At 52.2% G+C, this 22,815-nt stretch overlaps 1 protein-coding gene across 1 annotated transcript in view; it reads left to right on the forward strand.

Annotated features, from left to right (window-relative positions):
• The window catches only part of LOC147736779 (uncharacterized), a 38,293-nt gene extending 15,736 nt beyond the window's left edge, over positions 1 to 22,557 (forward strand). The window contains exons 2-3 of the mRNA XM_086953484.1: positions 20,635 to 21,316; positions 21,431 to 22,557. Coding sequence (XP_086809610.1) covers positions 20,635 to 21,316; positions 21,431 to 22,172 — 1,424 coding nt within the window. The 3' untranslated portion in view covers positions 22,173 to 22,557. The remainder of the gene's footprint in view (positions 1 to 20,634; positions 21,317 to 21,430) is intronic.
• Positions 22,558 to 22,815: the final 258 nt, after the last annotated feature.

Genomic DNA, 22,815 nt, shown 5'->3' on the forward strand with positions numbered 1-22,815 from the left:
GGATCAAAAGCACAAAGGTCACGTGGAAGTTATTATTGGGATTGCTTTTAACATCTTAATTTATTTTTAAAAATTATTTGCAACTCACTTAAACCATGGTCTCTCTCTCTCTCTCTCTCTCTCTCTCTCTCTCTCTCTCTCTCTCCCTCTCCCTCTCTTTCTCTGTTTCTCTTTCTTTCTATCCTTCTCTCTTTCTCTCTATCTTTGTCTCTCTCTTTCGCTCTCCTCTCTCTCTGTCACTCTTTCTCTATTTCTCTGTTTCTCTTTCTCTTTCTTTCTATCTTTCTTCCTTTCTATTTCTCTCACTCTCACTCTGTCTCTGTCTCTCTCTCTCTTCCGCTCTTCCTTCCTTCCCTCCCACGTAGTTTGTGGTTATAAGAGTTTCTTTTGAAAAGCAATTATTTCTTTGCTAATAAGTTAGGAATCTTTTGACAAATTTGCACAAACTTTTCAAAAAGAGTTTTTTTCTGGTTCCTCGTTATTCTACCAAATGTGTTTATTTTTGTGGTTTTGTATAGTACAATCTTTACTGAAGGGCATTGAAGCACTTTTCTAAAGAAGAAAGACTAAAAAATGCAGATTAGATGTGCCATAAAATAACAGATAAGCAATAGACTAATCCCACAGAGCACATCAGGGGAGAAAGTTCAAACAGTTAATATCTGGATACATTGGAAAAGTGGATGCAGAAAAGTGACCACAGATTTATTATTCAAAGCGTCTCTCAAATAGGAGGATTTTGAGTTTATAATTGTGGCAAGACTTGTGGTTGTCAAGGTGCTTGTGGGAGGGAGTTACAGATCCTTATAGCGCTGGCAGAGAAGGCGAGCTTTATAAAGCGTTCTTGCCTGAATGTCGCTTGTTCCAGCAGGAGGACTTTACAAATTCTCGATCCTTGTTCAGATCCAGAGTAGAGGTTGTGGAGTTGTGGAGGGCTTTGTGGGTGATGCATTCAGGGTTACATTGGTCTTTTGCTTCAATTGGAAGCCATTGTAGGATGCGAAGTATAGAAGAAATGCGATTTACAAACTTTGTGACCTGTCACAAAGTGGATAACTGTATGAAGCATTTCTCTCAGTGATGCTAATTTTCTCTGGGAAGGCCAGACAGGAAAGAGGTCCAATAATCCAGTCTAAAAAGTACCAGCGTATGGACGTCTAAGTTCGTCAGGCACTCTTGTGCTTTGATGAGACATGCTTCTGAAGGTAAATGTGAAAAAATCATAGGTCTTTAATTGTTAAGGTTGTTCTAGTCGGCGTCTGTGTTGTTTGATGAGGGGGGTGACATGGCCGAGTTTGAGGGAGGTCGGCATGGAGCTTCTCGAAAAGGAGGAGTTGATGATTTTGGTCCATGCAGGCGAGATATGATGTGACTGTGATTATTGACACGCTCAGGAGGGAGGGGGATCAGAAATGCCCCAGTTACTTACCGGTAATCTTCATTACTCCGAGTATAGTCTTCCTCGCCACATGACTTACAAAGTGAGCTTCAGCTCCACGACAGAACCCTCCAAAGTAAAAAAAGCCTCCCACCCCCTCCCAACATGGCCGACCAGTCACACCTGACCTCTATAAGAGGCTGGCCAGCCCAACCAACAGCCTGAACTACCAAGCAAACAATGAAGCCGATAGCCAGACAGGGAGGGGGGGAGGGAATTCATGTGGCGAGGAAGACTATACTCGGAGTAATGAAGATTACCGGTAAGTAACCGGGGCATTACCTCCTCGTTAGTCTTCCTCGCCACATGACTTACAAAGTGAGCAAATACCCAAGCCAAAAAAGGCTTCATTGACCACCATAAGAACAACACCACACAGTGATGCAGATAAACCAATACCAGGTTTATTCAGTACAATGCAAAGAAAACAGGAATTACAGCAAACCTGAATCAAGACATAAAGAAAAGGCCATCAAGGAGCCACAGCCCCCGCACTCAGAACGGCCCCAGCGAAGACCCCAGGGACAGAACCACCCAAGACAACGCGATAGTGTTCCATGAACATGTGGGGGGACGACCACGTCGCCGCCCGACAAATCTCCTCAGTGGAGACACCCTTGAAGGAGGCCCAGGACACAGATACACTCCTCGTGGACCGACCCTGGACCCCCGCCGGCACCATCGAACCCAGCGATGCATAGGAAAGGATGATAGCCTGTTTAAGCCAGCGACTCAAGGTGGAAAGAGAGGGCTTGTGGCCTGAATGAACTGGACCGAAAGTCACGAACAGGCTATCACACCGGGAAAGGGAAGACGTGCGCTCAAGGTAAACTAAAACTGCACGCCGGACATCCAGCAAGGACAAGGAAGGATCCGAGTCGGGAGGGAAAGATGGTAAAGACACCTCCAGAGCCCGGTTCACCAGGGAAGGAACCTTGGGAAGGAAACGGGGGTCATGCCGGAGAAGCAACCGGTCCGGCAAAACCCGCAAGAAGGGAGGGGAGCGGAGGAACGACCCCAGCTCGCCCATTCGCCCAGCAGACACCACTGCCACCAGGAAAACCACCTTAAAGGTGAGGAACCGCAAAGCCACCGAGGCCAGGGGCTCAAAGGGCGGACCCTGAAGTGCTCGCAGAACGAGAGGGAGATCCCAAGGGGGAGAGAGGCAGAGCGTCCGAGGGCGACGGAGAAAACAACTCCGGAGCAAGAGAGCCACCAGGGAATCCAGCCCGTCGAAATCCGGACTGCGGAAGGCCCGCAAGGCAGCCCACTGGGCCCTCAGGGAAGAAGGGGCCAAGCCCAAGGAAAACCCCTCCGCCAGGAAATCCAAGACCCGCAAGGGGTCCACGGAGGCGGGGTCAGCACCCTGCAGACCGCACCAACGCGAGAAAGAAGCCCAGTGCCTGGCATAGGAAGATAAGGTGGAAGACCTGCGGGAGCCCTGCAGCAAATCCACAACCCCAGAAGAACAGCCCCGAGCAAGCAGCGTCATCCGCTCAAGAGCCAGGCCTGCAGATGGAGCCGGCACAACACCGACTCCGGGAGCGGGGGGCCCCTCAACGGAAAGGGTAGATCCGGGATCGGCCAGTAGGCCTGAACCGCCAGCTCGCAAAGGAGAGGGTACCAGGGGCGGCGGACCCAGCCGGGATCCACCAGAAGCACCCTGGCCCTGTCCAAGCGAATCTTGCAGAGGACCCGGGGAATGAGTGGGAACGGGGGAAATGCGTACAGTAGACCGGAAGGCCAAGCGAATGACAGGGCATCCACCCGCCATACCCCCGGACCCGGGAGGAGAGAGCAGAACTTGGGCAGGAGGGCCGAGTCCCCGTCCGCGAACAGATCCACCAGAGGCAGACCGAATCGAGACACCAGGCGTTGGAACACCACCGGGGTCAGGGAGAGACAAGGCAACGAAGGAAAGATCCGACTCAGTCGATCCGCCTCCACATTGTCGGACCCCGGGAGATAGACAGCCCGAAGAGACAGGACCGACGCCTCTGCCCACGACAACAACTCCTGAGTCAGCAACCAGAGGGAGCGAACCCTGCACCCCCCCTGATGGTTGACATAGCACCTCACCACCTGGTTGTCCGTCCCTACCAAGACATGGTGACCCCGCAGCGAAGGTGCAAAATGACGGCAGGCCAGGAGGACAGCCTTCAACTCCCGATAGTTCGAGGAGCAGCGAGACTGTAGGGGATCCCAACGACCCTGAATCGACTCCGCGCCCAAGGTCGCCCCCCAGCCGAGGAGACTGGCATCGGTCGTGATCACCCTGGACGGGGATATCAAGAAGGGAAGACTCTCGGAGAGGTGAGACTCCACCAACCACCACCCCAACTCCGACCGGAGCTGAGGGGAGACCGGGACCAGAAACTCATAATCCTCCGAGCGGGGGTCCCAGAAGGACAGCAGATGGTTGATCAAGGGATAAAGGTGGAGGCGAGCCCAGGGGAGCACATTGATGGTCGCATCAGGACATTAGGCCCTGAACACGTAACCAAAGGCGAACCGAAGCGGAACCCCGAGCCAGAAGGGACCCCAGATCCCGCCACAAAGTGTCCCGTCGCCCTAGAGGCAAGAACACCTTCCCCAGCACCATGTCCAGACGACCCCCAATGAAGGCCAAGTCTTGAGTGGGCAACAGATGAGACTTCCGCTCGTTGATCAGGAAGCCGTGGGCGGATAGGACCTCGCAGACACGTCCGACGTGCAGCATCCCCTAGGAAAAAGAAGAGGCAGAGATTAACCAATCGTCCAGGTACGGAAAAACCCTGATCCCCTCCTGGTGCAGAATACCCACCAGGGGGGCCAGGATCTTAGTAAATACCCTCGGGGCAGATGACAAGCCAAACGGAAGTACCTGGAACTGATAGTGGGAACCTCCAACGCAGAACCTGAGGAAGGACTGAGAAGCCGGATGCACCGGGACATGGAGGTAGGCGTCGAGGAGATCCAGCGAAGCCACCACCTCGCCCTGCACCAGAAGAGGCAAAATCTCCTGCAGAGAGATCATTTTGAATTTAGTATGTGGTATATAAGAATTCAACCATTTTAAATCCAACACAGGGCGGAAATCCCCAGACACCTTCCTCACCAGAAACAGGATGGAGTAGACGCCCAAACCCCTCTGTGACGGAGGGACCGGGCGGATGGCCCGTTTGGCAAGCAAGTCCTGAACTCCGGCCAGCAAGGCCCGTCTCTTGACCAGGGAGGAAGGCAGGGGCGTAGCGAGGAAAAAATCCGGAGGAGGGGAGGAGAAGGTGATGGATAACCCTTCCCTCACAATCCGAAGAGCCCAAAGATCCGTGACAGAATTCTCCCATGCCGGGAGGAAGTGGCGGAGACGTCCCCCCACAGGGAGCACCCCGGAGGGAGACGGCCGAAAGTCAGGATTTAGGGGTGGCAGAGGAAGCGGCAGCCGCCGGCTGAGACCGGGATTTGCTGAAGTAAGGGGCGCCCCGGCCGCGACCCCTTCCACGAAAGGGCGCGCCGCCCCTACCCCTGGAAGATGAGGAGAAAATCCGGTCGCGACCCGGGAAGCGGGACCCCGATGATGATGGGAGCCAGCAACTTGCGGTCCTCAGCCGATTTTTTAATCATAGCCTCCAGAGGAGGGCCAAACAGCTTAGCCCCTGTAAATGGTATCTTCATGAGCCGAGCCTTTTGGGCCGCCTCCGACTTCCAATGCCGCAGCCAGATCTGACGCCGGGCCTGTATCGCCGCACCCCCAGCGGCAGCCGCCGCACCCAGAGTGTCAAAGGAAATGTCCGACAGGAGGCGCGTCTGCTGTTCCATCAAGGCCAGCGTGGGCACAACATCAGCCCCTTGATCCAGGAGTTCACCCAGGCACTGGAAGTCCTTCAACAAAGACTGCACCGTGCAAGATAAATAGGCTGAGGCCCTGATGGTGAAATTAGCCGCAGCATAAGAGCGCTTAGCGGCAGCCTCCACACGTTTGTCCACAGGGTCAGAGGCGGAGGCGTCCTCCGAAATGATGGAACCCTGGGACGACAGACCCACTACCAGAGAGTCTACCTTCACAACTGGAGGGAAGTCCCGAGTAAACTCCTCCACAGCGTAACGCTTCGCCAGATATCGCGGAAAAGCCTGTTTATCAACATCCAGCCACTCCCCCTCGATGACCTTCTTGATGGACGCATGAAGCGGAAGGGAGTCCGGAGCCTTGCGCTGATACTGGACAAAGAAATCCTCGGACGCCTCCTCCGTCGCCGGAGGCGGGAAGGCCAAGTTATCTTTAATGTGTGCAAGGACCTCACGAAGCTCCTGACCCTGGATGTAACGGCCATGGAGATCCTCATCCTCCCCCTCCGCATCAGAGACAGGAGTGGGGTCCCTGCGTGGACGTTTCAGCGAGGAAGGGCCCTGAGCATCACGCAGCGCAAGGGCATCAGCGACTGCGGACTGGATCATCAGTTGCAGGGACTGAGCCGAAAAGGGCAAAGCAGACATGGGGTCAGACACCTGACCTGCAGTGACAGACTCCTGCTCCATAGTGCGAGAGCAAACACCACCAACCAAAGAAAGCGGAGAAACTCAAGGGCCCCCCGGCGCAGGGAGCATAATATAACCGCAAGGGGCCACAGCTGTAAGCCCTAAACCTTACACGCTGCACCTGGAGCGAAACCCCGCCCCCAAAAGGCGGGGCGCGTCTCGGGCCAATCAGGGCGCGGCACAGACCCGCGGGCCGTAGGCCAGAAAAACACCCAGACTGGCGGCAGCGTCCAGCGCTGAAATCCGCATCACCCGCCCCGCGTCATGGAGGGGGAAGACCCCGGGAAGACCCCGGGAAGCCGGCGACAGGTAAGCGCGGGCCGCGGGATCTGTAGCACAAGACCCGCCTGTAGGAGAGTAGGGTCTGCAATCCTATGATCACCCAGATTTTTTGCTTTTGTTTCACTGGTTTACGACTTTCTCGGGCTGTGGGCCTGCCAATCAGACCAACAGCCTAGCTGTTCTCTCGCTAAATTGATGTGTGTACCTTAGGTGCATTACCCAATTGGAACTGGGCCACCTTGTCAGATCCTGTAACTCAGGGCATCGGTGTACCCAGGGCCTACCAGGGGCTGAAGCATGTATTATGCCACCCCTGGATGGCCATCTAAATCTGACACAACTGGCTGCGCGACAGCTGGGGCAACGTGGCGTACTCGCCCGTTGCTTTAGGTATAGTATCCCTATATCTAACGCTAAAATGGACACCAGAGTTCCTATCAATCACTCCTATGCCAGGCCTTAACAATCCTGAAGGCAGAGTGCGTGGAATCGTGTGAAATGGGCTCTGGCACGAGCCGAGCCCGGTTGCAGCTTGCGGAACCAAGACCCAATGGCTGTTCCACGATAACGCGTACCATATCGGTAACTTCGGTATCGCGTTATCAAGACATGTCGAGTAAGGTGTCATACGAATCGGGATGCTGACCCCTCACCAATGCTGGCGACTAGGTTAGCATTCCACCCTTCTAGAGGGACACGACATGTACGTAACTGTGAACCCCGGTTAAAGTTAACTGAAGCCTCAGCTCCACAAAATGGATGCTGCCACCACAGACACGAGTCTGACCTCCTGCTGCTGGGAGTCCTTCCAGCGGGGAGAGCTTGGACAAAGGGTTTCCTGTCCGGGGCGGTGTTCGCACCGTCCCAGACAGGGTTTTGTGTATTCTGGGTAGGTAGGGCTTTACAAGAAGGTGACTGCGGAGTGGCACCCCGGTGCTCACTACGCATCTGCCGGTTAGAACCAGTTCCAGGGGCGCGTAGCCCCTGACCTGGGGAAAGTCCGGCAGGGGAGAGGGGTGTAACTACCCCCCTTCCTGGTCCCACCACTAGGGCAGGACCTAGTCATGTACCCACCCCTTTCTTTAGAATAAAGGCCGGAGCGGGGACCCTTCCAAATTAGATCATCTTTGAATCAAGAATACTTTCTACCAAAGGACTTCGAGACTCTTCTTAAGATTTCTCCCTTGTGACTAAGGAGTAGTCACCCTGCGTCCGCAGGCACCATCTAAGAACTCTGCGGTTTGCTGCAAGTCCTTCCTCAGGAACCCGACTGCCCAGCTCGACGAGAACCGGCTTCCCTGGCACCTCTGACCTCTACCCACATCGTCAGCTCAGCTGAGATCCGTGGGTGCGACGAGACCTCGAGGGACCGGCCATCATCAAAACCTGCACGCTTTCTTAACCAGCACAACCACCGAAGGTATCCTCTGGTGAGTGCTCTGGGGTCCGAGAAGCCCCGACCCTGAGCAGCTCCAGCAACGAAGTGCAGTCTCCCAGCATCTCCACGATCTGCGTGGGGCCCTTCTGCTTCGCTGTTCAGCACGTTGTCCTATCACTAGCCGCTGGCTTGTGACTCTTTGACGACAACCGACAACCAACGCTGCTGGTCTGGTTGCTCCAGACTGGTCTTTGCTCCCTTCGGCGAAAGGAGCACCCCAGACCCTCCTGGTCCACTCAAGACGCCATTTTAGGCCCACCACGTGGCCCTGAAATCTGCCAAGGCTTGTTGCCCCAATCCTGGGCCCAGCGACGCAGACAGCATCAACCTTCGTGGGACAGCTCGCACCTCCATCCTGGTCGCCGACAACGCCTCCTGGTCCGTGAGACTGCAGAGCCTAGCGTCGCCCACTCACCTGGTCGAGGTGACGATCATCCGGTGCCCTCCTGGCACCCTCTGACTACTGGCTAGTAGTACGAACTTGGTCCCCTCTGCTTTCAGGTATCATCGATCTCTGATCCAGGCTTGGCTCTCTACGAACTATTCACCACTGGTCGCCGGCCAGCAACTCCTTCCTTCCGGCTCCTGGCTCGTCAGCGAAGACCCCCGACGCCTGTAAGACTTGTGCAGCCGCAGCCCTCGTGGCTAGGTAACTTCGGCATTTCGGTGCCTGCATAGCCTCCTTACTTAAGGGTCCGAGTCCCTCGCTTCCGACTTGCCTTATCGGGTCCGCCCGAGACCACTAAACTGTCCGTGCCCTCGGGCACTTGTTTTAATTGTGCACTTGAAGCATTTTCCTAAGAGTTTTGTTCTTTGCTTAGTACCCTGTCCTCATAAAGAGTACAGGGCTGTTGTGATTCTAATGAATATTATGTTTATTTTCATAACACTTGTGTGGTGTCCTTTCACTTGGTGTTCAAGGGGTATGTGATGGTATAACAGCTGGCTTAACACGCCCTCTAGAGTTTAGCCCGAAGACTGCTCGTATCCACGCTACTAGGATAGCTGGTCTAAGGTTGACTTACAACCAATCACCATAAGGGTCGTTTGGACCGATGCATAGTGGTCGCTAGAATAGCAAACGCTGCATATCGGACCAACTTCTCACATTGGTGGCAGCGGTGGGATTTGAGCTTGCTGTTGTTTTACCACGCGTATCCTAAGAATATCTTGTGAAAGATCGCATAAGTACTTCAGGTACATATAACTTAGCTTAGAATATCTACTGAACCAGCTGTTGTAGCTCCTCAAGGCCTAGCACACCTTGGCTACGACTCTTAGCAAGGGATCAGTAGGTAAACACATAGTGTAGGTAGGTGCATCACTTACACCACACTAGAAGCAGCATGTCCGACAAAGGAGGAAACTCTGAGTCTCCCCTTGTGTCAGTCGACCTTCCACAGGTCACGTCCAGATATGCTGCCCTTAGCTTCCAAGAGATGCGACAACTCTGTACATCTCGGAAGTTAAAACAGGGTTCAAACCCTACAACTCCGTTTCTGATTGGTCTCTTGGAGACTTATGATGCTAGGAGGGCGGGTAACACCGACCCTTCTCATCCAGAAGAGAGTATGCCCCCCCTCGAGGGAACCGCAGGTGACCCTGACCTTATCCATCTCTCCGCAGAAGGCGAAGAGGAGGATGAGGATCTAGAGACATCTGGGGACGAGGCAGACAAAGGTCCAGTCATAGTTAGCCAGCTAACGCAGGACAATTTAAGCCGGCACGAGAATGGTCCTAGGAGACCCCTGGGGCCCCTCTCAGGCCAGCTTAATATTGGGAGTGGACGAGTTAGGTCTCTGTCGAGAGGCTCTAACAGATCCGCTCGAACCAATGGCTCTCGAGGCTCTGCTCGAAGAGGGATGACATCCCCTCAGAGGAGAGTGTACGAAGCTAAGGAGCGGGAAGTCAATCTGCGGATCGAAAGGGATGAACTTGCCCTAGCCAAAGAAAGACTCGCCTTCGCTCGAGAGCAAGGATTGAGTGGGACCCTTCCCACTGGTGGCAGCATTCCCCCACGGGAAAACAGGAGTTTAGACACTAGGCACCTGAGTAAGATAGTGCCTCCCTTTAAGCAAGGGATGATATCCACAAATGGATTACTGCTTTGGAGCGGGCCTGCACTGTACAGTGCGTCCCCCAGAGTCAGTGGGCAGCTATCTTGTGGCTCTCCTTTGAAGGTAAAGGTAGAGATAAGCTCCTCACTACTAGAGCTGAGGATGCTAACAATTACCAGGTCCTGAAGAACACACTGATTGATGGGTTCGGCCTAACCACTGAGCAGTACAGGTTGCTGTTCAGGGATACCCAGAAAACTCAGTCTCAGGACTGGTCTGATTTCGTTGATTGTGCCACTAAGGCTTTGGAGGGCTGGTTGCTGGGCAGTAAGGTTACTGATTACACAGGATTGTATAATTTGATCATGCGAGAACAGATTTTAAACAATTGTCAGAACCAGTTGTTGCATCAGCACCTTGTCGACTCGGATCTGACCTCTCCCCAAGAATTGGGAAAGAAGGCAGACAGATGGGTCAGAACAAGGGTTAAGCAAAACCAGGGCCAGAACCAGGGTGATCAGAAGAAAGCAGATCAGAAGGGTAAAGATTCGAAAGGGGAACAAAATGACCAGAAGTCTTCGACAGGTCCCCAACAACCCAAAGAGGGGGGGGGGGGTCAGGCTTCCCAGAAAAAGAAGAATCAAGAAGGCCAATCGAAAAGGTGGTGCCAATACTGTAAGAGTAAAACTCACTGGTTTAGTGAGTGCACCAAGAAAGGAAGGCAGACTCCTGCTACTGCAGCCCCTAAGGCACCTGTGCCCCCTAGTACAGCCAGCAGTAGTAGTGCGCCTCCCAAGGGACTAGTTGGGTTAACCTTGGGTTCTGAGGGGTGTGACAACCTAGTTGGTACACTCACTCAGGCTGTCCTTGTCTGTACGGGGGATGTGGATATATCCCCCGATGTCAGTCCCAATACTTTGGGCAAATACCGACAGACGCCTTTGATCAATGGAAGAATGGCTCAGGCCTATAGGGACACTTGTGCCAGCGTCACCATGGTGACGCCTAACTTTGTGGACCCTGGACAGATCATGCCAGGTACAGATTTCCTGGTGACCAATGCCAGCAACGTCACTACCAGTCATAGTATGGCGATTGTTGCTTTCTCCTGGGGAGGGGTAAATGGCCAGAAAAAGGTTGTTGTTAGTTCAGACCTCCCAGTGGATTGTTTGTTGGGCAATGATTTGGAGTCATCGCAATGGTCAGAAGTGGAGCACCGGACTCACATGGAAATGTTAGGCTTGCCAGCACATGTGTTTGCTGTGACTAGGTCACAGGTCAGAAGATGCCCCACTGAACAGGTGCTGGATCCTGGAACAACGGACCAGACACCTCCCAAGAAGAAGAGCAGTCGGGTTAAGGCAGCGCCTTCCCCCTTGCCCCAGGTCGAGGATCAAGTCTCAGAGGAGGCTGACCTCCAGGAATTGCGGGAAACTGAGCCTAAAGAACTCGAACTTGATCAAGTTGAGTTTCTGGGCTCAGGGGGACCCACACGAGAGGACCTGGGGAAGGACCAGTTAGACTGCCCTTCCCTTGAACCCCTCAGACAGCAGGCTGCTGGGAACGCCACAGGTACCCACAAGGTATACTGGGAGGATGGACTCCTGTATACGGAGGCAAGAGACCCCAAGCCTGGCATGACCAGGAGGATGGTTATCCCCTTGTCTCAGCGTGGTTTCCTTCTTACCTTGGCCCACGAGATTCCCTTAGCAGGACACCTAGGCCAGACGAAGACGTGGGACAGGCTTGTCTCGCACTTTCACTGGCCTCACATGAACGAAGATACAAAGGAGTTTTGTCGCTCCTGTGTCACTTGCCAAGCCAGTGGTAAGTCAGGTGGCACGACAAAGGCCCCCCTTATACCAATGCCTGTGGTGGGGGTTCCCTTTGAACGTGTGGGGATTGACATTGTCGGTCCAATGGAACCCCCAACAGCATCAGGACACAAGTTTATACTGGTGGTAGTGGATCATGCCACCAGGTATCCTGAAGCTATTCCCCTTAGGACCACTACAGCACCTGTTGTGGCAAGAGCCCTAGTTGGAGTGTTCTCCAGAGTGGGCTTCCCTAAGGAGGTTGTCTCTGACAGAGGTGCAAACTTCATGTCGAGCTACTTGACTGCTATGTGGAAGGAATGTGGTGTCAACTACAAGTTCACTACACCCTATCATCCACAATGCAATGGGCTTGTTGAGTGGTTCAACAGGACCCTAAAAGGGATGATTCATGGACTACCTGAAAAGCTACGGCGTAGATGGGACGTCCTGATTCCCTGCCTTTTATTCGCTTATAGAGAGGTCCCACAGAAGGGGGTTGGCTACAGCCCTTTTGAACTTTTGTACAGACATCCTGTAAGAGGACCCCTGTGTTTGGTGAAGGAAGGATGGGAGAGACCTCTCAAAAAGCCTGCAACCAGCATAGTGGACTATGTGCTTGGCCTCCGCTCCCGGATGGCTGAGTACATGGAGAAGGCATCCGAAAACCTTAAGGCCAGCCAAGAACTCCAAAAAGCTTGGCATGACCAAAAGGTTGTCTTGACTGTTTATCAGCCCGGACAGAAGGTGTGGGTGTTGGAGCCAGTGGCCCCAGCAGCACTCAAAGACAAATGGTCTGGGCCCTACACCATCCTGGAGAAAAAGGGAGAGGTCACCTACCTGGTAGACCTTGGAACTCCCAGGAGCCCCCATTGGGTGCTCCATGTCAACAGGCTCAAGGCATATGTCGACAGGAAGGACATGAGCTTGCTCATGGCCATAGATGAGGGACAGGAGGAAGAGAGTGACCCTCTCCCAGACCTGCTCACTCAGAATCCTGACGATGGATCGGTAGATGGTGTTGTCTTTTGTGGCAGCCTCTCCGAACATCAACAGGAGGATTGTAAACAGGTTCTTCAATCCTTCCGGCATATGTTCTCTCTAACACCCAGTCAGACCAATTGGTGTACCCATGAGGTTGACACTGGTGACAGCTTACCCGTCAAGAGTAAAATCTACAGGCAGCCCGATCACGTTAGAGACTGCATCAAGACTGAAGTGCAGAAAATGTTGGAGTTGGGAGTCATTGAACCCTCGGATAGCCCTTGGGCTAGTCCCGTAGTTCTAGTGCCGAAACCTCACACCCCGGGTGGTAAGAAAGAGATGAGGTTCTGCGTGGACTACAGGGGTCTCAATGCAGTCACTAAGACTGATGCCCACCCAATACCAAGGGCGGACGACCTTATAGATAGATTGGCTTCTGCCAACTACTTGAGTACGTTTGACCTGACAGCTGGGTATTGGCAAATCAGGTTAGCTGAGGACGCCAAGCCTAAGACAGCATTTTCTACCCCTGGTGGGCATTATCAATCTGTGGTAATGCCCTTTGGTTTGAAAAATGCACCTGCCACCTTCCAACGGTTGGTGAATCACGTTCTCACTGGGCTGGATGACTTCTGTGTGGCATATCTTGACGATATTGCTGTCTTTAGCTCCACCTGGGAAGATCACCTGGTCCACCTGCGGAAAGTGTTAGAGGCTCTGCAAGCAGCAGGTCTCACTATCAAGGCTACCAAGTGCCAGATAGGGCAGACACAGTTTGTATACTTGGGCCACCTTGTCGGTGGAGGCCAAGTTCAACCACTGGAGAGCAAGATACAGTCAATCAGGGACTGGGCTCCTCCAACCACCCAGACTCAGGTTCGAGCTTTCTTGGGCTTGACTGGTTACTACTGAAAATTCGTCCGAAATTACGGGTCGATTGTGACTCCGCTTTATGAACTGACAAGTAAGAAAATGCCAAAAAAGGTTCAGTGGACAGCGAGCTGTCAAAAAGCATTCGATGACCTAAAACAGGCCATGTGCACGGCACCTATCCTCAAGAGTCCAGACTACTCCAAACCATTCATTGTCCAAACAGATGCTTCTGAGTTGGGTGTGGGAGCTGTTCTATCTCAACTGAATTTTGATGGTAATGACCAGCCCATTGCTTTTATAAGCAGACGGCTGACCCCCAGAGAGAAAAATTGGTCATCTATAGAGAGGGAGGCCTTCGCTGTGGTGTGGGCCCTGAAGAAACTGAGGCCATACTTGTTTGGCACTCATTTCAAGATTCAGACCGACCATAAGCCCCTCCTATGGCTAAATCAGATGAAGGGTGAAAACCCCAAACTGCTTATGTGGTCCATTTCCCTACAGGGGATGGACTTCACAGTGGAGCATAGACCTGGCACTGATCATGGCAATGCAGATGGGCTCTCCAGGTATTTCCACTTAGAACAAGAAGACTCACCTGGTCAAGGTTAGTTTATTGTCCTAACGTTTGGGGGGGGAGGGAGTCATGTAGGAGAGTAGGGTCTGCAATCCTATGATCACCCAGATTTTTTGCTTTTGTTTCACTGGTTTACGACTTTCTCGGGCTGTGGGCCTGCCATTCAGACCCACAGCCTAGCTGTTCTCTCGCTAAATTGATGTGTGTACCTTAGGTGCATTACCCAATTGGAACTGGGCCACCTTGTCAGACCCTGTAACTCAGGGCATCGGTATACCCAGGGCCTACCAGGGGCTGAAGCATGTATTATGCCACCCCTGGATGGCCATCTAAATCTGACACAACTGGCTGCGCGACAGCTGGGGCAACGTGGCGTACTCGCCCGTTGCTTTAGGTATAGTATCCCTATATCTAACCCTAAAATGGACACCCGAGTTCCTATCAGTCACTCCTATGGCAGGCCTTAACAATCCTGAAGGCAGAGTGCGTGGAATCGTGTGAATTGGGCTCTGGCACGAGCCGAGCCCGGTTGCAGCTTGCGGAACCAAGACCCAATGGCTGTTCCATGATAACGCGTACCATATCGGTAACTTCGGTATCGCGTTATCAAGACATGTCGAGTAAGGTGTCATACGAATCGGGATGCTGACCCCTCACCAATGCTGGCGACGAGGTTAGCATTCCACCCTTCTAGAGGGACAGAACATGTACGTAACTGTGAACCCCGGTTAAAGTTAACTGAAGCCTCAGCTCCACAAAATGGATGCTGCCACCACAGACATGAGTCTGACCTCCTGCTGCTGGGAGTCCTTCCAGCGGGGAGAGCTTGGACAAAGGGTTTCCTGTCCGGGGCGGTGTTCGCACCGTCCCAGACAGGGTTTTGTGTATTCTGGGTAGGTAGGGCTTTACAAGAAGGTGACTGCGGAGTGGCACCCCGGTGCTCACTACGCATCTGCCGGTTAGAACCAGTTCCAGGGGCGCGCAGCCCCTGACCTGGGGAAAGTCCGGCAGGGGAGAGGGGTGTAACTACCCCCCTTCCTGGTCCCACCCCTAGGGCAGGACCTAGTCATGTACCCACCCCTTTCTTTAGAATAAAGGCCGGAGTGGGGACCCTTCCAAATTAGATCATCTTTGAATCAAGAATACTTTCTACGAAAGGACTTCGAGACTCTTCTTAAGATTTCTCCCTTGTGACTAAGGAGTAGTCACCCTGCGTCCGCAGGCACCATCTAAGAACTCTGCGGTTTGCTGCAAGTCCTTCCTCAGGAACCCGACTGCCCAGCTCGACGAGAACCAGCTTCCCTGGCAGCTCTGACCTCTACCCACATCGTCAGCTCAGCTGAGATCCGTGGGTGCGACGAGACCTTGAGGGACCGGCCATCATCAAAACCTGCACGCTTTCTTAACCAGCACAACCACTGAAGGTATCCTCTGGTGAGTGCTCTGGGGTCCGAGAAGCCCCGACCCTGAGCAGCTCCAGCAACGAAGTGCAGTCTCCCAGCATCTCCACGATCTGCGTGGGGCCCTTCTGCTTCGCTGTTCAGCACGTTGTCCTATCACTAGCCGCTGGCTTGTGACTCTTTGACGACAACCGACAACCAACGCTGCTGGTCTAGTTGCTCCAGACTGGTCTTTGCTCCCTTCGGCGAAAGGAGCACCCCGGACCCTCCTGGTCCACTCAAGACGCCATTTTAGGCCCACCACGTGGCCCTGAAATCTGCCAAGGCTTGTTGCCCCAATCCTGGGCCCAGCGACGCCGACAGCATCAACCTTCGTGGGACAGCTCGCACCTCCATCCTGGTCGCCGACAACGCCTCCTGGTCCGTGAGACTGCAGAGCCTAGCGTCGCCCACTCACCTGGTCGAGGTGACGATCATCCGGTGCCCTCCTGGCACCCTCTGACTACTGGCTAGTAGTACGAACTTGGTCCCCTCTGCTTTCAGGTATCATCGATCTCTGATCCAGGCTTGGCTCTCTACGAACTATTCACCACTGGTCGCCGGCCAGCAACTCCTTCCTTCCGGCTCCTGGCTCGTCAGCGAAGACCCCCGACGCCTGTAAGACTTGTGCAGCCGCAGCCCTCGTGGCTAGGTAACTTCGGCATTTCGGTGCCTGCATAGCCTCCTTACTTAAGGGTCCCGAGTCCCTCGCTTTCGACTTGCCTTATCGGGTCCGCCCGAGACCACTAAACTGTCCGTGCCCTCGGGCACTTGTTTTAATTGTGCACTTGAAGTATTTTCCTAAGAGTTTTGTTCTATGTTTAGTACCCTGTCCTCATAAAGAGTACAGGGCTGTTGTGATTCTAATAAATATACTGTTTATTTTCATAACACTTGTGTGGTGTCCTTTCACTTGGTGTTCAAGGGGTATGTGATGGTATAACAGCTGGCTTAACACGCCCTCTAGAGTTTAGCCCGAAGACTGCTCGTATCCACGCTACTAGGATAGCTGGTCTAAGGTTGACTTACAACCAATCACCATAAGGGTCGTTTGGACCGATGCATAGTGGTCGCTAGAATAGCGAACGCTGCATATCGGACCACCTTCTCACACCGCCGAGGCGGGAAGTCGTTCAACCCCCGGCCCGGCGGACCCCGGGAGAACGAGGCGCGAGGCCGCCTCCCGACGCCCTACCAGCCCCGAGCGGGGATCGGGGAATCCCGCAGGCACAAACCCTGGGACGCGTTGGCCAGATGCGGCACACAGCTACAGCCGATCCCGCGTAGGCCAAACGGGGAGAAATGACACCACACGGCGGTCGCCATAACAAGCGATCGGCGCCGCTTCATTCAAAAAACCAGGGGCAGTGCCGGTCCCCTGAGCCCGACAAACGGGCGAGGACCACAACAAACGGCCGGGCACAGGAAAAGGGTGAACCCCCAACTCCCCTGCCGCCCCCCCCCCCACTCCAAGAGCCCAGGCACGCTAGAGCAGCACCTAACCCGTCTCACAGGACCGGGGGAAGGAGGAGGGGGAGGGGGTCAAGGTCCCAGGTCCCAGGGTCCGCTAGGGCAGGACCTCCAACCCAAGATCCATGGACCAGCTAGGGCAGGTCCCAACTCTTACCTTACAGCACCTCTGGAGAGATTGCGCAGAACAAAAAAAACAGGCTGTTGGTTGGGCCGGCCCGCCTCTTATAGAGGTCAGGTGTGACTGGTCGGCCATGTTGGGAGGGGGTGGGAGGCTTTTTTTACTTTGGAGGGTTCTGTCGTGGAGCTGAAGCTCACTTTGTAAGTCATGTAGCGAGGAAGACTAACGAGGAGGTAATATGTGATGTTGGTTTCATGCAAGCGAGTAATTGGAGCACTTCTTCTTAAGGGGCATTGTCAAGTTCAGTCCAGCTGGCATAGGGTGAGTTTGGTGAGACGATCATTAGTTGAAGGTAGGGCCTTGGGTAGACCCTCTTTGCTAGGGGGACATCTTTGGTGTAGAGCGGAGAGATGGGTGGGTCAAGAGAGATTTCAATGTTAGATATTTTTTCAGACAAGAATGTTGCAAACTCTTTGCAGCGCATGGTAGAGTCATTTATTGAGTGTTGAGGGAAAGAGGAGTTTTGTTGTTTGCTGATGTTGAGAAGGTCTTTAGGTCTGTTCCTAGAAGGGTCAAGTTGGGCTCAGAAGAAGGGGGATTTTTCTCTGAAGATGTGTGTTTTGTATTTTATGCGTTTAGCTCCCGATATCACAAGATGTGTTAACAAGGATTGTTGTCTCCAGTTTCTTTCAGCCAACCGGAGTTGTTGCCTCTTTGTTAAGTGACAGCAGAGAGAGTGACAGCAGAGTGAGAGTGACAGCATGAGTGACAGCAGAGTTAGAGTGACAGCATGAGTTAGAGTGACAGCATGAGTGACAGCAGAGTGAGAATGGCTGCATGAGTGACTGCAGAGTGAGAGTGACAGCAGAGTGAGAGTAACTGCATGAGTGACAGCAGAGTGAGAGTGACAGCATGAGGGACAGATTAAGAGTGAGAGTGACAGCACGAGTGACAGCAGAGTGAGAGTGACAGCAGAGTGAGAGAGACAGCATGAGCGACAGCAGAATGAGTGAGAGCATGAGTGGCAGCAGAGTGAGAGTGACAGCAGAGTGAGAGTGACAGCATGAGTGACAGCAGAGTGAGAGTGACCGCATGAGTGACTGCAGAGTGAGAGTGACAGCGGAGTGAGAGTGACCGCATGAGTGACAGCAGAGTGAGAGTGACAGCATGTGACAGCAGAGTGAGAGTGACAGCATGAGTGACAGCAGAGTGTGAGTGACTGCAGAGTGAGAGTGACTGCATGAGTGACAGCAGAGTGAGAGTGACTGCATGAGTGACAGGGGAGAGAGTGACAGCTGAGTGAGAGTGACAGCATGAGTGACAGCAGAGTTAGAGTGAGAGCATGAGTGAGAGTGACAGCATGAGTGACAGCAGAGTGAGAGTGACAGCATGAGTGACAGCAGAGTGAGAGTGACTGCATGAGTGACTGCAAAGTGAGAGTGACAGCAGAGTGAGAGTGACTGCATGAGTGACAGCAGAGTGAGAGTGACTGCATGAGTGACAGCAGAGAGAGTGACAGCAGAGTGCGAGTGACAGCATGAGTGACAGCAGAGTTAGAGGGAGAGCATGAGTGAGAGTGACAGCATGAGTGACAGCAGAGTGAGAGTGACAGCATGAGTGACAGCAGAGTGAGAGTGACTGCATGAGTGACTGCAGAGTGAGAGTGACTTCAGAGTGAGAGTGACTGCATGAGTGACAGCAGAGTGAGAGTGACTGCATGAGTGACAGCAGAGAGAGTGACAGCAGAGTGAGAGTGACAGCAGAGTGAGAGTGACTGCAGTGAGCTGGGTTCGTTTGGGGTATCTACTGAGTCAGTCAGAAGGGAGGGACCCTCTAGGATTTTGTTGATATAGTCAAGAGTGTAAAGAGGTGGGTGGTCAGACATGCCTAGCCTAAGCAACAAGAAACGCAAGAGTGTGTGTGAAGGGCGGAAAGAGGGAACAAAAGGTGGTGCTGGGAAAGCAAGGGAACCCAAAGGTAGTACACTAGGGGCCTTGGGCGTTAACTTATTACAAAAAACAGTGGACCCTAGTAGTTTGGGGGATCAAGGTAAGGATAGACATAAACTGAATAGTATATATTGCTCCCTTCTGCACAAGGTAAAACTGTTTGCATTACAGGACAGTGCGCCATGGGCCAACAGTGCAGCGCTCTGACCAGGGAGTGCCTTTGTGCATTCTAGGGAAGTGCTCCATGTTTTACAAACCAGTATGTGGTGAGCGTTTTTTCTCTAGCATGAACAGCGTTGTTTCGCATGGAGGCATTACCAGAGAAACAAACACGTCCTTGAACCAGCATGCTCACTGCAGCTGAATTGTATTGTGACCCTCACCCCCGGAGTCTGGCAAGATATCGCCACCGTCAGATGCCACCAAGAACAAACTAGTGTGGCCCCTCTGGCGGTGAGACTCTAGGAACAGTCACCTGAAGACTTGTACTGCTCTGAGGTGGTACAGTGCAGCGTCTAAGGCTGCAGAGCTACAGGAGCTGCACATAGCCTTGAAGGCAGGCGTTTCGACAGCACGTTGTTCTGTAACATGTGGCGGGCCAGCACTCTGAGGCTCATTCCAGCCAGCCTCGCTCTCTGGTTTTAACGCATATACTGCACGAAGGTCTCAACGTCGGGTCCCACTCCAGAGACATGACAACATTGTTAGCAAGTTACAGATGCCCTGAGGACAGTGACCCTGCACCCACAAAGGTATTGTGAGGCGGGTTGGGTCCACAAGAGTGGTAAAGCCGCCCTGCTCTCCTTCACGGGTGCCTTAGTTTCCCTTGGAAAGAGACGCGATTCAAGCAGCCCCGGAGGGCTCCGGACTCGCCTGAGCGTGAGGGGCATTTCTTGTTCAGCATTGTCTCTTCTCTGGAGACGACCGCAAGAATGGTGCAGGGCCGTCCATAGAGGAGAAATGCTGTAAGACTCAAGCTCAATTACTGTTTAGCGTTTAGTAGGTGCTCCTGCGCCGTACGTTTGGTTTCTAAATGCGATCACTTCAACCACATTCACTACAGTCACCGTATGAAGTGTAATAGGAGCGTAGGTGCGCTGTGACCTATGGTTTCAAAGTAATTTGTGTTTTTCTTTGTCAAACCTGCATTATTTGCACTAACGGTGTGATTTAAGTAATTTTGGTCTTGTTTGATGTACAATATAGAATCTATTTTTACTTAATCCTGCGTGGATTCCCTTTTGTGGTTTACTCACTGTGTTGCTGCGCGAGTGTGTTGCACAAATGCTTTGCACATTGCCTCTTTAAACTAGCCTGACTGCTCTGAGCCAAGCTACCAGAGGGTGAGCGCAAGTTATCTCAGGTGTGTATCTGGCTTACCCTGAATAGAGTGGTGGATTCTGCCTGGCTTAGCTGCCTACCCTAGCCAACCAGAAACCACATGTCGAACAGTGGTTCTTGTGAATCACTTGATTTCCCAGCATGCTCCTGCTGCAGGACCAGGTCAACGCACTTTATGTAGGAGGACTAGTCACCATTTCTGTCTCAAAGGGAAGTGTGAGTCTTTTTCTTACACTTTTTTTCCTGAATTGTAACTGTTCACTTTTCCATATTGTATCAATGCAGCTTTTTCAAGAAATATTTTCCTCATGTAATTTTCAATGTTTTTCTATTTTGCAGAACAACAATCACATTTAGAAAATATGAATGAGAAAGAAAGCCATAAAGGTTCCGGAGGCAAGATGAAGTTTACTCAAAATATCGACTTAAAAAAACAGCGCAGAATGCACATGAGCGAGAGATGCTTTGCTTGTAATGTGTGTGACAAAGGATTTATCAATGAGACACTTCTTGTGAGGCACAAAAAAGGACACACCAGCCTCAGGCCATATCCCTGTGAAACGTGTAAAAAGTGTTTCACTCAAAAGGAAACTTTTTTACAGCATCAAAGAACACACACTGGAGAGCGGCCTCATCACTGTACAGTGTGTTCCAAGCGCTTTGCTAATAAGAAAGGCCTTGTACGGCATCAAAGCGTACACACAGGAGAGAGGCCTCATCAAAGCATACACACAGGAGAGAGGCCTCATCAAAGTGTACACACAGGAGAGAGGCCTCATCAAAGCGTACACACAGGAGAGAGGCCTCATCAAAGTGTACACACAGGAGAGAGGCCTCATCAAAGCGTGCACACAGGAGAGAGGCCTCATCAAAGCGTACACACAGGAGAGAGACCTCATCAAAGCGTACACACAGGAGAGAGACCTCATCAAAGCGTACACACAGGAGAGAGGCTTCATCAAAGCGTACACACAGGAGAGAGGCCTCATCAAAGTGTACACACAGGAGAGAGACCTCATCAAAGCGTACACACAGGAGAGAGACCTCATCACTGTACAGTGTGTTCCAAGCGCTTTTCTCAGAAGGCAACCCTTGTACGGCATCAACGCGTACACACAGGAGAGAGGCCTTATCTCTGTACTGTATGTGCAAAGAGCTTCACTCAAAAGCAAATTCTCCATGAGCATCAACGCATACACACAGGAGAAAAGCCTTATCACTGCACCATGTGTGAGAAGGGCTTCAATCGAAGGACAACTCTACTAAAGCACAAACTAATACACACCGGAGAGAAACCTTATCACTGCACTGTGTGTTCAAAGCGCTTTTCTCTTAAGGCGACCCTTGTACAGCATCAAAGTGTACACACAGGAGAGAGACTTCATCACTGCACTGTGTGTTCAAAGCGCTTTTCTCGTAAGGCGACCCTTGTACAGCATCAAAGTGTACACACAGGAGAGAGACTTCATCATTGCACTGTGTGTTCAAAGCGCTTTTCTCAGAAGGCAAACCTTGTGCTGCATCAAAGAACTCACACTGCAGAGAGGCCTTATCACTGTACTGTATGTGCCAAGAGCTTCACTCAAAAGAAAATTCTTCTTCGGCATCAACGCATACACACAGGAGAAAAGCCTTATCACTGCACCTTGTGTGAGAAGAGCTTCAATCGAAGGACAACTCTACTAAAGCACAAACTAATACACACCGGAGAGAGACCTTATCACTGCACTGTGTGTTCAAAGCGCTTTTCTCAAAAGGGAGGCCTCGTACGGCATCAAAGAACACACACAGGAAAGCGGCCTTATCACTGCACTCTGTGTTCCAAGCGCTATGCTGATAAGGAATCCCTTGTACGGCATCAAATCGTACACACATGAAAGATCACTGCACTTAGCGTTCCCAGCGCTTTGCTTATAAGGGAACACACGCAGGAGAAAAGCCTTTTCGCTGTACTGTGTGCGAGAAGAGCGTCAATCAAAATGCAAATATGCAAACGCACCAACTAATCTAATTTCTTTATAAATGTGCTGAGCGTTTCTCACTACTAGTTGATTCTATTGTACCAACCGGATATAGGATTCATTTACCGCCTCTCTCATGCATTACATGAGGGCACAGCCACAACACTCTCACACCGTCTTACAAAACACACACCAAACTACTACTTAAACGTCACAACAACTTTGAGCTCACAGCTATGGCTCTCAGCACAGCCCCCTATTTGCAGATGCCAAAGTCCTAACAAATCGAAGCCCGTAGCCCCTCCGCAGCGCACAGAGGTACTCGCCTCTCGGAACGGACTTGCTTCCATCTTCAGCCAGGGTGCTGCTCGCTCTTTGTGGTGCCTGATTAACGTTGGAGCTGCAGAAAGAAACGTGGGCTCTTTTCCCTTCCCATCATACCTTTTATCACAAATGTTTAAGAGTTAGTAGTTGAACTGTGTTTATTGCAGATGTATGTAGACATATTTTCCTAAATAAATCCTGCTGTATCTTTCATTACAATGGGTTTTAGTCAGCA

The sequence above is a fragment of the Lissotriton vulgaris genome, chromosome 1_2 (genome assembly GCF_964263255.1).
Source record: "Lissotriton vulgaris chromosome 1_2, aLisVul1.2, whole genome shotgun sequence".
Lineage (NCBI taxonomy): Eukaryota > Metazoa > Chordata > Amphibia > Caudata > Salamandridae > Lissotriton > Lissotriton vulgaris.